Source organism: Tursiops truncatus, chromosome 8, assembly GCF_011762595.2.
Source record: "Tursiops truncatus isolate mTurTru1 chromosome 8, mTurTru1.mat.Y, whole genome shotgun sequence".
Classification (NCBI taxonomy): domain Eukaryota; kingdom Metazoa; phylum Chordata; class Mammalia; order Artiodactyla; family Delphinidae; genus Tursiops; species Tursiops truncatus.
This window is the reverse complement of record NC_047041.1, coordinates 82,772,906-82,790,182: the sequence shown is the minus strand read 5'-3', so window position 1 is coordinate 82,790,182 and position 17,277 is coordinate 82,772,906. Positions and strand designations below refer to the sequence as shown.

At 35.1% G+C, this 17,277-nt stretch overlaps 1 protein-coding gene across 1 annotated transcript in view; it reads left to right on the top strand.

Moving 5' to 3' along the window:
- CCDC73 (coiled-coil domain containing 73) overlaps positions 1–16,870 on the top strand; it is a 103,121-nt gene extending 86,251 nt beyond the window's left edge. Inside the window, exons 14-17 of the mRNA XM_033861715.1 lie at positions 5,823–6,009; positions 7,092–8,597; positions 11,629–11,762; positions 16,655–16,870. Of these exons, the coding sequence (XP_033717606.1) occupies positions 5,823–6,009; positions 7,092–8,597; positions 11,629–11,762; positions 16,655–16,870 (2,043 nt within the window). The remainder of the gene's footprint in view (positions 1–5,822; positions 6,010–7,091; positions 8,598–11,628; positions 11,763–16,654) is intronic.
- The last annotated feature ends 407 nt before the right edge of the window (positions 16,871–17,277 follow it).

The window sequence follows — 17,277 nt, the reverse complement described above, 5'->3', positions numbered from 1 at the left end:
TAGAAGACTCTTGAAAGAGGTTTGTACATGGTTTCCTCCAGACTTCACCTCTTGTGCCTTTTCCCTTTGCTGATTTTGCTTTATATTCTTTGCTGTTATAAATCTTAGTCAGGAGTACAACTGTATATTGAGTCGTATGAGTCTTCACAGCAAATCACCAAACCTGGGGGTAGACTTGGAGACCTCCAACACAGTCCATTTTGCTAATTTTTCTTTCAAGGAACTTGTTCTTTTCATCTAACTTGTCAATTTATTGGTTATTGGCCTTTCTTCATTTCTAATATAAGCATTTAAAGCTATTAATTTTCCACTAAGCACTGCTTTAGCTTCATTCTACAAATTCTGATGTGTTGTGTTTTCATTCTTATTCAGTTGAACATATTTTAAAATTTCTCTTGTGAGCTCTTCCTTGACCCATGAATATGAGTTTGACCTATAAGCATGCTGTTTAATTTCCAAATATTTGAGAATTTTCCAAATATATTTCTGTTAATGACTTCAAAGTTAAGTAAGACTTTTATCATTTTAAATATATTAAGACTTGGTTTTTTGCCAAGTATATTGTCTATCTTGGCAAATATTTCATGTACCCTTGAAAAGAATGTGTATTCTGTTGTTGACTGGTAGAATGTTTTTATAAATGTCAGGTCAGTTTGGTTGATAATGTTGTTCAAGTCTTCTCTATCCTTACTGATTTTTTTGTGTACTTGTTCTATCAATTAGTGGGAAATCTTTAATTATAACTGTGAATTTGTATTTCTCTTTTCAGTTCTGTCAGTTTTTGCTTCATGTGTGTTTAAGCCCTGTTATTAGGTGTATACACAGTTATAGTTATGATGACTTCCCGATTAATTGACCTTTTTATCATTATGAAATGTCCATCCCTATCCTAGTAATATTATTCTGTCTGATATTAATATAGCTGTTCCATCTTTTATGATTAGTGTTTGCTTTTTTCACCTTACTTGTGTATGAGGGGTAGACCTCACACAGCAAGACATTTTTGAGCTGAGTTGTTAAAAATAACTAAGAATTTTCCAGATAGAGATTTAAATTAGATGGAATAAAGTGAGCAAAGAATCAGAAAAGTGAAATATTGTTATTCAATATGTAAACTAGGTGTTGGTTAGCAAGGCAGTAAGTAGCAGGATAAGAGGTTGAAAAGATAGGCAGAAGACTGACTGTAGAGGGCTATATAGTCCATTCATAGAAATTTGTTCTTGACACTACCATTTGGGGGCTTTTAAACAAGGGGTAAAGTGCTTAGATTACTTTTTTGAAATGTCATTTTGGTGATGATGTGGGTAGACAGTGGGACAAAGCTAAAGGCATGCATTCCAACTTGGAGAATACTGTAATAGTCCAGGCCAGAGATATTGATTGTCATTTTAATATTCATAGCTATAACATAGCTTGAGAGCTATAAATAGCAAGTAATTCCTACATCTGATTGATTATAGAAATGAATATAGACTTGCATTCATAAAAAGTTGATCAGCATTCATTCACTTTCATACTGAAAATAACGTATTCAATCAGATTATAAATCATGTTTTTATTTTAAGAAATGTAGACGATATAGATACTTTAAAATAAGAAAGTGAAGATCACCCATAACCCCACCATCCAGAAATAGTGATTGTTAAAATTATGGTATATGACTTCCAGAGTTTTTCTATGTGTGTGTTTGTATAGAAACAGACACACATAGGTATTCATATATATGCATTTTTTAAAAACTAAAATAAATCATACTTTCTCTGATGTTTTGTAGACCACTTTTATTTAGAATTTTCTTTTATTGTGGTAAAAAATATATAACATAAAATTTGCCATTTTAAAGTGGTTAAACTTAAAATTACAATTCAGTTGTACTAATTATGATTTAGTGGAATTAATTACAACTACAATGTTTTGAAATCATCACCACTATCTATTTCCAAAACTTGCATCATCCCAGACAGAAATTGTGTAACCATAAATCAATAACTTCTGATTTTCCCCTCTCCCCAGGTAACCTCTAATCTACTTTCTGACTCTATGAATTTGTCTATTCTATATTTTTTATATAAATAGAATTGTACAATATTTGTCCTCTTTGTCTGGCTTCTTTCATTTAGATGATGTTTTCAAAGTTCACCGATGTTGTAGCACTTCATTCCTTTTTATGGCAGAATAATATTCCATTGTATGGATACACTACATTTTGTGTGTCCATTCTTCTGTTTTGGTTTATTTAAAAAATAAATTTATTTATTTAATTTATTTATTTTTGGCTGTGTTGGGTCTTCATTGCTACGTGCGGGCTTTCTCTAGTTGCGGTGAGCAGGGGCTACTCTTTGTTGTGGTGCACGGGCTTCTCATTGTGGTATCTTCTCTTGTTGCAGAGCACAGGCTGTAGGTGCGCAGGCTTCAGTAGTTGCAGTGCACGGGCTCAGTAGTTGTGGGTCGCGGGCTCTAGAGCACAGGCTCAGTAGTTGTGGCACACAGGCTTAGTTGCTCCGTGGCATGTGGGATCTTCCTGGACCAGGGCTCAAACCCATGTCCCCTGCACTGGCAGGCAGATTCTTAACCACTGCATCACCAGGGAAGCCCCATTCTTCTGCTGATGGACACTTGGGCTTTCACCTTTTGGCTGTTGTGAACATTAGCATACAACTATCTGTTTGAATCTCTGCTTTTAATTTTTGGAAGGTATATACTGAGGAGTGGCACCAAGTGATTCCCACCTCCTGGTGTTCATGTTCCTTTGTAATACCCTCCACTGAGTGTGAGTTGGATTTAGTAACTTGCTTCTAGTTAATAGACTATAGCAGAAGTGATGCAATGTTACAATTCTTCTGAGATTAGGTTACAAGAAGACTGTGGTTTCTGTGAGAGCGTGGGTGAACACGCTCTCTGTCTGTCAGTCTGTGTCTGTCTCTCCGCCTCTCTCTCTTTCTGAGCCGTGTAAAGAAGTCCCAGCTATCCTGCCAGAGAGGCCACATAGTGAAGAGGGGCTCTGGAGGATGAAAGGCCACATAAAAGAGAACTGAGGCACTCCTCCACCCAACAGCCCCCACAGCTGCTAGCCACGGGAGTGAGCCTTCTTAGAAACAGAACCTCCAGCTCCAGTTAAAGTTTCAGACGACAGACAGCTTGACTAGACCCTCATGAGAGACCCAGGTCAGAACCATCAAGCCAAGCCATTCCTAAGTTCCTGACCCATCAAAACTATGGGATAATAAATGTTTGCTGTTATAAACCACCAAATTTGAGGTATTTGTTATACAGCAGTGGATAACTCTTAAAATGGTTGACCCCAGAACAACTCCAGGGTTAGGGGCACCACCTCTCAGAGCAGTCAAACATCTGTGTATAACATATAGTTGACCCTTCATATACGTGGTTCCTCCATATCGATGGTTCAGCATCCACAGTTTCAACCAACTGCAGATGTGTAGTGCTGTAGTATTTACTATTGAAGAAAACCTGTGTATAACTGGACCTGTGCGGTTCAAAGCCATGTTCAAGGGTCAACTCTGTAAGTATCCTTCTAGGGTTTCACAGTTAATAGGTACTGAAACAGGATTTGAACCTATATTTATCCAACTCCAAAGCTCCTGGTAACCACCATACTATTTTTCTCCATCTCCTTTGCAAACTCCTCCTTTGCAAGGTTCCCTTCCCCTGCCTCTCCCTTGGGGATTTTCATTAGCATTTTATTCTTTATTCTCTTTCTTCTTAAAATATACTCTTTTTTTTTTTTTTTTTTTTTTTCGGTACACGGGCCTCTCCCGTTGCGGACACGCAGGCTCAGCGGCCATGGCTCACGGACCCAGCCACTCCATGGCATGTGGGATCTTCCCGGACCGGGGCACAAACCCGTGTCCCCTGCATCGGCAGGCGGACTCTCAACCACTGCGCCACCAAGGAAGCCCTTAAAATATACTCTTAATCAGTCGTATCAACTTGTATGTCTTCAGCTGCCCTCTATCTGCCAGAAATTTTCAAATCTACATTTCCAGCTCAGTTTTCTCTTAAAAGTTCCAGTTCTATACATCTAAATGTTCATTAGACATCTCCCACCTTTTTGTCTTACTAACTCTTCAAACTCGAGAGATTTAAAAGAAAATTTTTTAATTATTTTTTTAATTTTTTGGCTGCATTGGGTCTTCGATGCCGTAAGCGGGCTTTTCTCTAGTTGCGGTGAGCAGGGGCTACTCCACCTTGCAGTGCGTGGGATTCTCATTGCAGTAGCTTCTCTTGTTGCAGAGCATGGGTCCTAGGGTCGTGAGCTTCGGTAGTTGTGGTGTGTGGGCTCAGTAGTTTGTGGCTCATGGGCTCTAGAGCGCAGGCTCAGTAGTTGTGGTGCACAGGCTCAGTTGCTCCGTGGCCATGTGGGATATTCCCGGACCAGGGATGGAACCCGTGTGCCCTGCATTGGCAGGCAGATTCTTAACCACTGCGCCTCCAGGGAAGTCCCATCAAGAGATTTAAAATGAACTCGTGATATTTCTCTAAACCTCCTACTCCTGTTTTCTAGCTCAGTAAATAACACCCACCCATCACCTAGGTACCTAATCCAAACTCTGCAAATCAGTCTCGACTCTCCTCTCAGTTTTCATAACCAATCATTCAACAGTTGATATTAGCTTAATAAATAATTCATGAATCTATTCAGGCTTTTCATCTTTGCTGATATCACCTGGACTACTGTGGCATTCTTATGACGCATCTCTCTGCCTCTTGTTGTTTCCCCTTAATTCAGTGTTTTTCAGACTTCTAAGTGCAGCCTGTTAGTGGTACATGGAAATCAGTCTGGTGGTTTCGTGACTGGCATTCCTTTAGAAATGAAATAAAATAATGTAACATAGAAAACATTAGAATGTATCTCATTGAGTTGGTGTTACTTGGTATGCTCATTGTGTTGTAAAACATATTTATTTCTTATTGCAGGTTTTAAACAGTGAAGTTTGGAAAACATTAATCCATTCTTTATACTGCAGCCAGAATGGTCTTTCCAATCAGCTCATATTAATCACCTTGCCTAAATCCTTCAGTGACTTCTCATTGACTTCCTGGTAGAGTTAGAACTCCTTAGTATGCTATATTGGGCCCTTAATGACCTAGGCCTAGTTCAAGCCTCATTTCTCTCCATTCTTCTCCCAGCATCTAAGCTCAAGCTGAAGTAAATCCCAAGTAGTTCCACGAAGTAAAACTACATGAAGAGACTATAATTTTGTTTGCTTTTAACATCTGTGAATGCCATTTGTTCTCCCTGGAGTGCCTGCTTATCCCCATCTATATTAAAATTGCCTGTCATTCCTTTTACTATCTTCCCCAGTGGACCATAAGTTTTTTGAGGATAGGGACTATATTTTGTTCATCATTGTATCCCAAAGCCTAGTACAGTGCTTCCATGTAATATGTGCTCAATATTTAGGGGGAATAAAAAGATGTTGAATTGATTCACTATTTTAAAGATACATAAAAATACCAAACACTCAAAACAATTTGCCTGCCATGACTACTTTGCTTTTAATAAAGGAGTAGTTCTTAATATGGTATTATATAATAATGTGGAATGCATGTTTGAAAACATCTAAGGCTCTCCATTTTATTTAACTATGATAGACTATACAAAATGAACTTACAGTGATCTTGTTACAAAGAACAGTATATTAAATTTAGTCAAAAAATCATTTGGCTTTCAAATAGAAATTGCTGGATGGTTGAACTGAAATATAGATTCCACTTTCATTAGCAAAGTTTGTTCAAATGTTTTATACTTTTTAACAGTCTGTTTTTACATTAAAGGAAACTTTTCTATTTTACACTAGAACCTTCCAGAAGTAAATACTGAAATGTCAGTGGAAAAATCAGAAAACACCATCATACAGAAATATAATTCCAGGCAAGAAGTAAGGGAAGAAAATACTGAGAGTTGTTGTTTAGACACTGAATACAGAGAAAAGGAGGAAAAGAAAGAAGCCCCATTTATAGAAGAAATCACTATAGGTGATGAAGGTAACCTAAGTTTACATTGATATTTTCTAATTTTTATATTGATCATTTTAGGGGAATATAAGTTACAGTCTTTGCTTTGAGGACCTAGTAGTATAATTGGAGAAATACTTTTCCATTTGTATGTGTCTTAACAAAAGTACTTGTATGTCTTTTGAGCTATTCTTCAATAGAGTCAATATTAGGGAGAAAAATACATTTTTGCTTTCCCTTCTCATCACTTATTCATTGGCTTTTTGCATTCTGGTTTCTGCCTTCACTGATTTGCCAAGAATGAGCTACCAATAACCTTTTGATGACCAGACTCCAGAGCACTTTTCTTAGTTCAAATGACCTTTCTGTAACCATTGAAAATTTGACTGATTCGTCCATATTGAAAAAGAGTGGTTTAAAGAAGGTAGTTTGAAGTTTGTTCAAACCTAGGCTGAACAACCACTTGGTGGAGATGTTGTAGAGAGAATGATGGATTAAAAAGACCCTTCATGCCCTAAATTTGTAGTCCAGATTATTGTAACTATACTGAAATTTTGAAATCTATGGTTAAAACCCAGATGAATAAAATTAATATCTTAAGTAGATATTCTATATATTTTGCCCAAAAGTATTCCAAATTTTAAAAATATTTACAAGGTAGTGAGTAAGAAAGTGATGATTATTAGTCTTGAAGAAACCAGCTAGCAATTTCTGCATCTATGTAGTAAGAGAAATTACAATATGACCGTTAGAGTAAATTAATTTTTATCTAATCAGCTGTGTGTTTATATGGAATTGTACCATATGCCCAAAAGGAAGCAACAGACTAGAGAAATAACCTTTTTGTAATGCCCTCAACTTAACTTTTTTAAACCAAAAATACTTTTGCTGTTATGAAATAAAAATTTAGTGTGAATAGAGTCGAACATTTTAGCATGCTTATTAAAGGGAACTCAATATTTATATAAAATTGGTGTCATTATGTTTGTGTAATAGCTTGCCAGTGAAATATTTAAAGCTAAATATGTTTTTATAAAAATAGTTAACATGCATTTTATAAAAGCAGGCTTTTGTGTATAACCCAAAAATTTACTGTGTTCTCATTATAACAGACTTACAACCTTTTGAAAAAAGCCCCAAGAAGAAAATTAATACTATTGTACCTCAGAATGAAAATCAAAGTGAAATCTCCCTAAGCAAAACCCTCAGCATAGAAAAAGAATTAATCAGTCAAGGACAAACCTTGGATGTTACTGACTTTACAAAAGTGGTTACTACAGAAATACAAGACAAGGTGGACTTGGAAAAAGATAATGGGTGTACAGAATTTAAATCACCAAATATTTCTTTTTTAGTGGCAGATATATCAATAGAAAGAGAAAAGATACATCCAGAAAGAACTGAAGGATTAGATCATCACCATGCAGATGTACACCTGGGGGTTGAAAATAACAGAACATCATTTAACAGTATTTTAGATGAGATGGCTTGCAATACAAATCATGAAAAAGATGTTTCTGAAGATGAACCATTCAAACAACAATTCAGATTGCTTCCAGGGACTCAAGAAAATGACACGGAGAAGGAAATTACAAATAGTTGCCAAACCAAAGCAGATTTGGATTCATCTCTAGATGTAAAAAGGAATCTTGTCCAGTGTCAGAAATACAATTTACCGGATTCAAGGAATGTTATGTTAGATGATAAACAATGTAAAATAAGACAAATACAACTGTTAAATAAAAAAAGTGAATGTAGCGTATTGCCATTTAAAGAAATTTCAGATTTTCGGCAAGTTGGTGATGATACTTCAGAGCAACCTGAACTAACTATTCCCTGTGATATAGCAATCAACCGCCCCATTTCTTCTGCTGTTTTCAGTGACAATTTGAACGTACTTTTAAAGAATTCAGATAAAAATGTTAATATTATGCCTGTGTTGGTGACACCCAACTCAAGCCCTGTGAAAAGAACTATATATAGGAAAAATGTGAATGATATGCATAACAGTCAAGTTAAGAACTGTTTGGGGTATCTAGAAGACAATGTGACTGTTTCCCATCTTCAGACTAACAATGAGAATGTAGATGCTTCACAAGCCAAAGATATGAAAACTGCTATTCATGTGAAAACTTCCACAGAAATACAGTTTTCCAGTAAAGAGAGTCAGATTGATGAGAATCAGAGAACTGAAGTAAAAAAAAATGACCTCTTCCCTAATGAAAGACAGCATACATTGTTAAATAGTACAGAGAAAACAGAGTCATTAAATGACATTGTTTCAGGAAAAATTTACAGTGAAGGACAGCTGGAAGAATCATGTCCATTTCACATAAAGCCATCTGGAGATTTAGTAAACAGAAGTGGAAGGTCAGCCTTTGATCTTTCAACTTCAGATAAAAAAACTGAGAAAACTCTAGTATATGTGAATTTTTTAGACCCCAGTTCCTGGCCAAAAGTAAATCAAATTGAAAGTCAAACAGTGAGCACTTCAACATCTAGCATTCCTTTGTTGCTGAAGAAGAGACCAATAGGTCTATTAGAAAACAAAAAGATGGTTTCGTTGACACCTTGTAAAAATGTTGGTGTGGATGATGACGGGAAGGATAGCGGACCAGGTAAGAAAATAAGGGTTATGTTTTAATTCTTTTAAAATTTGTATTTCTACTTATTGGTAAAAATTTTCCAGATTGTTTAAAATGAAAATTTATTTATATTACTATATATATAAGTATTTTTTTTGCCTAAACCTTAAAGACTCCTTATATGTATTGATATATATGTAAAAGTAGGAAAAGTTTTATTTAAATGGAAGTGGACTTATTTTCACCTAAATCTGAGCCAGTATTATCAACATGTACAGAGGTCAATTGCATTTTGGAAATTAAAAAAAAAAATCCTTTCATTATCAAAGAACTGAAAATAGCAAAAACAGCCACAAGTCTGGGTCATTAATTTTAAATTAGGAACATCTACCTAATCCAAATCTCTTTTTTTACTTTCTAGAGCAAATGCAGTGAAGTTGTTGATACGGCTTCTGCCAGTGTTATGTTTACTCCTTTTCTTTCTATACTAAAAAAAAAAACCCAAAAAACATACCCAAAAAAACCCAAACTTCCTTCTCTCAGAACTATGTTTTAGTTTCTCTCCTATGTTGTCACTTTCTTCTCCCAATTTTTTCCCTCTTTCCTTAATTTTTCTATTTTTATCTGTCCCTTCACCAGCACCACAAATCTAGCTTTGTTCTTTTATTTTGCAAGTAATAGTGAGGTGTAACATTAATACCTTTCATATCATTGATATTTATCACTGTTTGAAACACTTTAAATTGAATCCCTTAATAATTATATGCCTGTATTAATATATTCAAATATTAAATAGTTCAGATAGTGGAGACTGTTTTACTCTTTCAAACCACCACATGAAATAACAATGTGCAAGTTTTGCTTTAAAAATCCTCCAGGAAAAGGGAGCTCTCTTGCACTGTTGGTGGGAGTGTAAATTCATACAGCCACTATGGAGAATAGTATGGAGGTTCCTTAAAAAACTAAAAATAGAACTACCATATGACCCAGCAGTCCCACTACCGGGCATATACCCTGAGAAAACCATAATTCAAAAAGAGTCATGTACCACAATGGTCATTGCAGCACTATTTACAATAGCCAGGACATGGAAGCAACCTAAGTGTCCATGAACAGATGAATGGATAAAGATGTGGCATATATATACAATGGAATATTACTCAGCCATAAAAATAAACAAAATTGAGTTATTTGTAGTGAGGTGGATGGATACAGAGTGAAGTAAGTCAGAAAGAGAAAAACAAATACCGTATGCTAACACATATGTATGGAATCTAAAAAAAAAAAAAAAGGTTCTGAAGAACCTAGGGGCAGGACAGGAATAAAGATGCAGACATAGATAATGGACTTGAGAACACGGGGAGGGGGAAGGGTAAGCTGAGACGAAGTGAGAGAGTGGCATGGACATATATACACTACCAAACGTAAGATAGCTAGTAGGAAGCAGCCACATAGCACAGGGAGATCAGCTTGGTGCTTTGTGTCCACCTAGAGGGGTGGGATAGGGAGAGTGGGAGGGAGACGCAAGAGGGAGGAGATATGGGGATATATGTATATGTATAGCAGATACACTTTGTTATACAGCAGCAACTAACAACAATATAAAGCAATTATACTCCAATAAAGATGTTAAAAAAAAACACCAAAGTATAGGAAACTTGGTAAGTTATAACAAAAGAATCTTAAATGGATTGCAGTTTACCTAAAACTTAGATCATTCTTAAAATAATCAGAAACAAGATTATAAAACAATTTTTTTAATCCTCCAGAATTAAAAAAAAATAGGGAGAGAGGTAAATGGATGAAATACGTGACTTAATATTGAAGTACTGAAGGTGGGTGATGAGTACATTGATGTTCATATCCTTCATTGTCGTGTATTTGAAAATTTTAATATTGAAGATATTTTAACATAGAGATATACTACATAACATATATAGGTGCTGTATAAATGTAACTTAAAAATAACTATTGTTTAAGAAGTATGATCATGATAAAAATATGTTTATTTTGCTAATAGCAATCTCATAGTTAAAGTTGTTAAGGTTGTCGTAGACAGTCTTAGATTTTACGGGAACTTTGCCTGTTTAACAATACGTGTCTAGACCCAGTGAAGAAATATGGATTACAAGGAAAGCTTTGCATGGCCTTCTGACTTAACAGGCTTCTTTTAAAAAGGAAATTGAGAAAATTTTAAAAAGAAAATGTGGGAATTAAAAGCAAAATAAGTATATCTTGTTTACTGGCATGAGTGGAGAAGTAATATAGGGGAAAATAGAAAACACCAAAACACTGTAAAATCTCACTTCACAAACTGTAATTTTCCTGATATAATAAAATGTATTAAACTTCAGATTCCATTAATTTTGTCTGTCAAATGCTGTGGTTAGTTTAATGCTGTTAGTCAATGGACTGGTCTAACATTTACCATTTTCTCACAAGTCCTTCTAAATTAAATCTCAATCATATAAATTAGGATGGAAGGAGAGATGACTAAAATTCTATAGAAATTCAACTTGTAAAATACTCAGACTTATAAAAGATACTCCTAAATATCTTTTAACCTTACATGTTTCTCTAAATCATTGTTATCTATTTATTAAAGCCCAATGACCCCCTACTAGACAGCCCTTTGTTGGATTTTTTATCATGGCCAATTTCTTTTTAAATATATTTTACAAATCTGACTTTGTTGGTTCAGACTTTTCCCTTTGAATTGGTAAGATGTTCACTATATAAATGTTTATATGTGTAGTCAGTGCAGTAACCAGGGGAATAAGGATAACATTTTAAGGTATGTTATATTGCTTTAGAAGATATTCATACCATGTCACTAATTTTAATGTGAAATCAGCAGGTTTTAGAAAGTAGCAATAAAAAAATTGTTTTCTGAAATGAAATACCTAATGTAAGGGCAAACCCTATGGAAACCAGTGTTCAAACTGAGAAGAAAATAGAAATTGTTACTTTTTAAATACAAAGCATAGGATCAGAAAAAAGTTTAGTCCCTAAAATGAGTGCCTGGAGAATAAAATTTAGTTGTCATTTCCTTTTTGTCAACCAGATAGTACCAGCATTAACAGAGTTGCTGACATTTTGAATAACTCGAGTATTCATCCAGATCCCAGGAGAGAGCCCAGTGAAGAGAGGAATGCAATTGCAAAGACTTTTTGTGATTCTTCTTTTCCCACAGAACACGTAAGTCAATTAAAAATATTGCGGAGCAGACCTTAGTGAGCTAATTCTACAGATATGTGTAGAACTGTGTGCATCTGGATGCTTTAAGACCTAACTGATCTTCAAAATAATATCAAGAGGGCAACATGGCACCATTTTTCACAATTAAGTTTGATGGAAAACAGCAGGAAAAAGTCACAGTGTATAAATCAAATAGATATAATCCAGCCTGTTTTGGGAAGGAGAGTGTGAGGTAGTGTATTAAGTACTTATATTTTTTAGTCACCTAAGTTTAGGAATAGTGGCATTTGAGCATTTATTTATTTATTTAAACTATTAAAAAAATAGTTCACTCATTTGAGCATTTAAAATTTTAATAAAAGATGCCTTAAATAATCTAATCAATAGAGTTCAGTTGTTTTTAATAGTGCTTAAGTTAATTTATATTATTTTGGGAAACTGACTATTGCAAAGGAAGAATTTGTCTATTTTAAATTAATTCCATTAAAACACAGTATGTGAAAGGATCAAATATTCATAAATATATCAAGTATGGATATAAATATTAAGCAAAGTATTTGTAGAGATTATTTGGCTCCAAGAGTCCATTTATCATATGAAAAGCAAGTAACTACAACTGACAGATTTTTTTTTTGGAAAATCTGTAAGTTTTTTAACTTAGTGTGCAAAACTTTAGTGCAAAAAAGACTGTATTAAAAAAAAAGGCTGTTATTTTTCAAAATCTAAAAAACAATTACAGGTATAACTGCTAAAAGGTAACCTAAAAAGTTTAGGAAAAATGACAAAAAAAACAACTGCATAGTCACTGTATATTTTAAATTTTAGAGATGCACATTAAACAACTTTTCCTTTAGCACATCTAAAGTGAAAATTATAATACTAACACAGCCTTAACAAGTAATAGGTTCTAACAGTACATTTAATTTCCATTTTTAAATTGGAGAAACCTCAAGATAGCATAACTCTCCCTTTGGGAAAGTTGAAACTAAAATCAGGATCTACCTTTTCCACCTTTGCATAACTGAGCTCAAAAACAAATCGTTTCAGCTTGATGTTCAAGTGTACAATCTTTAAACTATGGTAACTAAAGCGCAGTGGGCCGGGCACTGGGAAATCTAAGTTCTTACCTTGGCTAATTGGACAAGTCATAGAATCAAAGCAAAAGCAAAAAGAAGCTTGAGTATCAAAGCTAGACACCCATTCTAATTGGGTTGAATACTTAATACTTCTAATTGTCCTGTTTCAAACAGTTTAAGGGTATGATGGAACATTTCACATCCCCCTTTCAAGCCCATTTTTATAATAAACCCAATAGGGAAGTTCTTTGTATCTGATTCCTAATGCCTTTTCTGTTAATTAATGTTGTTAAGAATTTATATTTATAGAATTTAAAACTCTTTCGTAGAAGTATTCCCACAACAGTCCTACATCTTTAAAAACAGATGAGGCAGGGCTTCCCTGGTGGCGCAGTGGTTGGGAATCCGCCTGCCGACGCAGGGGACGCGGGTTCATGACCCGGTCCGGGAGGATCCCACATGCTGCGGAGCGGCTGGGCCCGTGGGCCATGGCCGCTGAGCCTGCGCGTCTGGAGCCTGTGGTCTGCAACGGGAGAGGCCACAACATTGAGAGGCCCGCATACCGCAAAAAAAAAAACCAAAAAACAGATGAGGCAGTGACACAAATGTGAAGTAATTTTCCAAACTCAGTAATTTTCCAAAGTCATTAGGAACACAGTCTGCAGTGGACTTTGACTAGGTATCTTGGCTCTTAGTTGCATGCTACATAACCTTCTCAATTTTCATAATATAAAAAATTTCTTCTCAAAATACTGGTGTATGTAAAACACTAAATGTCTGTTTAGCTAAGTGATTATCACTAGGCATCACGCACTATGCTATGTATCATTGTCCCAGCTGAACCTTGATTACCAATTAACATCTAATGTGGGACAAATTTAAAAGCAGATCAACTCTTGCCTAGTCTACTGAAAATGCTTTGATCCCTGGATTAAACCAGGCCAATCTAGTCTCTTTATGATGCCTGTTTACTTGCTTACATACACTTTTCTAAAATCAGGGGCTGTTGAATGACAGCTGGAGGGCCAAACGCAGCCGACTGCTTTGCTTTGCCTGTAGTTCTGTGGCTGCTTTTGTATTGCAATGACGGAATCAAGCAGTTGAGACCACTTGGCTCACAAAGCCAAAAAAATTTACTCTGGCTCTTTACAGAAAAAGTTTGCCAACTTCTGTTCCAAATGAAAAGTGAATTTTATGAAGACTTATAGCCAGGGAGGGGAAGACTTAGCCAGGGAAGACTTACAGCCAGGGAAGACTTATAGAAAGGGAATATAAGTTCTTTACATTTTTCAACATATTTTTATGCATACTGTCCACATCAATCCTGTAAAATTCTGGGTAGTTATTATGAGCTAATCCACTTTTCCCCTACAGATCCAGAGCAAGATGAAGAGTGTTTTTTATTCTTAGAGCAGGGGTTAGGTTGGTAGCCTGCTGCAATCTTGATAATACCCAGGAATGATGGGAGAGAGGGGCCAGAGTAAGCAAAGAAAGCCACTTATTTTACACAGCCAGTGATATTAGGTTCATTTAAGTTAATTTTTTTTAACATCTTTATTGGAGTATAATTGCTTTACAATGGTGTGTTAGTTTCTGCTTTACAACAAAATAAATCAGTTATATATATATACATATGTTCCCATATCTCTTCCCTCTTGCGTCTCCTGCAGGCTTATAAACTTTAAAATTACATCTTCTTTCTCTCTACAGCCAATCCTTACTGCCCCTCCCACCAAGTAGGTAAAGGGAAACAAACTAAAGCAGATATGTATAAATGTCTCCTTCCTTTTTCAAGATTAAAAGTCAAGGAATCAGGATTTTGGAAAATTAGGTGATTTGTACTTGATATCAAATGCACCAAAACGCTTCTAGCATTTTGTTGGCAAAGCAGGACCATTATGTTATATAGATCATCAATCATTTTACTCCAAAATCAGTAGCAACCTACATTTAGATTTGGTCTATTTCTCTGTAACTATTCTCAGTAGTGCATGAAACTGACACACTGCCCATTGCACTTAGGAAGCAGGTTCTCAGTGTTGCATGGATGTCTAACATTCATTTTGGCCCTGTGAGCTACATGAAGTACGCTGAACACTTATATGCCAGATATTATGAGAAATATACATTTATGCGCATTTTTATCTATTATGTTACTCTTTACAATAACAGCATTTTCTAACTAAAAGAAGCTGATGAGAAAACTGAGGCCCACAAAAGTTAAACGACTTAAGGTCTCTTGGTGGTCCTGTGCTGATACTTTTTTCATCTGTTATTTCATAGGAACATAGGCAATCAGACAAATAAGAACCCAGCATTACCCTAAGGATCAGAGGCTAAGACTCTGAGGGGACTGGCGGCTGACTAGAATTCTCAGGAACCAAAGAGAGCAATCCAAAAGTTCCCTTTAGGAAACTGAGGTTAAATGTAAACATTTAAACTCATTTTAAAAATTATTACTATATAATCTCACTTTGACAACACAATGTTACAAATATGCCATTTTTACCAGACTGGGAAAGATTTTAATGTAAGGCAGTACTCAAAGATCTTCACAAAGACTTATGAACAAATGACATTCATTATAGCCTAATTTATAACAGTAAATGTTTTCCAACAACTTAAATGTATATTTAAGTATATTAATTAAATTATGGAACATGGAATATGATGGAGCCATGCTCTTTCTAGAGGGAAATGTTAAAAATGTTTTTAACCCAACATAGAAAATGATATAAATATGATACAAATTTTTTGAAAGTGTATATATATAGAGGAGTCCTGAATATTTACATCAAAATGTTTGATGGTGGCTGGAATCTTGGGAAATTTTAATCTAATTCTTATCCTATTCCATACCTCTAAAATATATTCCCTTTCAACAGAGGATTTTATCTGAGAATCTGGTAAGTCCATAAAAGATTTTTTTCAAGAAATTAATTTTTGATGATAGGGATAAATTGGAAACAAATGTTAACAATAGCATAGTTAAATGATCATCCATAAGAAGTATTTTGCAGCCACTGATATTTGCTTATGAGAAACTTTAATGACCTAGGAAACAACTCACAGAGGGAAAAACCGAGATATAAAATTCTATAGAATGGTCAAATACACTAATAGAAAGACTAATAGCAAATACCAAAATGTTGACAGATCTCTCTGGATAGTGGATTACTAGTGATTTTTAGTTTCTTTACACTTCTATTTTCTAAATTTCCAGTAATTATTTTATAATCAGAAGAAACCTTAAAATGGAAAACTTATTTAACATGGTATTAGAAGTACGACCCAATGTGGTGCCTTGGAAACATGCCAGCTTCCAAACACCTCATTGCTCTTTCCTGTTTCTCCAACAATGGCGCTCTGAAGCGTAAGAGGAAACATGAAGTAAAAGGCAGTTTTTATATGGCAGTTCACTTTCGTTAGCATTTTAAATTTTCCCCTGGCTTTGATTGATAGAAGTTACAAAACATAGACATGTTTGGGAAGGGGAGTAGAGGACAAAACAGATTTTTATCTGCATTGTTTTAAATGTTTTCTTTCAATGTAAGCTTAAGACCTTTAAGGAAACGTTTGTGGTATTCCTGGAATACACTAGGGATCTTGAAGAGCTACTACATAAGCCTACAGATTCACATTTTATAGTTTTTTGGTGCCAAAATTACTAAGGTAGTTGTTGAAAATTAGCCAAGAAAACGGTAGCTTTTATCACATACTCATAATTGCAGAGGCTTAAGGATTTTCTTGAAACTTGATGATTGTTTAGAAAATGAGTAAAAATTTCAGTGGTAAAACAAGTTTGGTATTTCCTAGGTGAAAACAAAGCCTCTGAAATCAACCCTGCCACAAAGCCATTTTCAGGAAATCAAGATCAAAACCAGTGGTTTGGCTGTGTCTTCTACTGGTGAAGATGACTGGCAGAGCTTGGTAACAAATCAAATAAATGAAATTGAAAAGTTTCTAAGCTCCGAAAATGACAACCTACCTAAAAAAAGAAAAGCAGAAGAGATGGTAGGAAAAACGGATTAAAATAATGTTGATAAATGCTTTCAGTGGTGAACTGACTTAATTGAAATATTGATGTGGTTTAGACCAGAACACGACTGTTACATCTAAAACTTCATAGCTGTAGTCAGTTTTCCAACTTTTTCTGTGATGAAACTGTGTTACTGTTAACGTTTTCTCTCAGTAAATGCTTCATTTAAGATAGCGAAGATTGCAAGGTTTGATGTTAGCATTCAGTTTCCCTTAATTAAATGTGTCTTTCCTCCATATACTCTTTCATCAAAGCTCTTGCTGCACACTCCAAAACCCTTCCTTACAGAATACACTTATGTGTTATACAAAACAGACGTAGTGACCCGTTGTAATCTATTGCTTTGTACGCCCTGAAGATTGTGATTTCTTTTAAATTTGAGACAATAACTATCCAGACT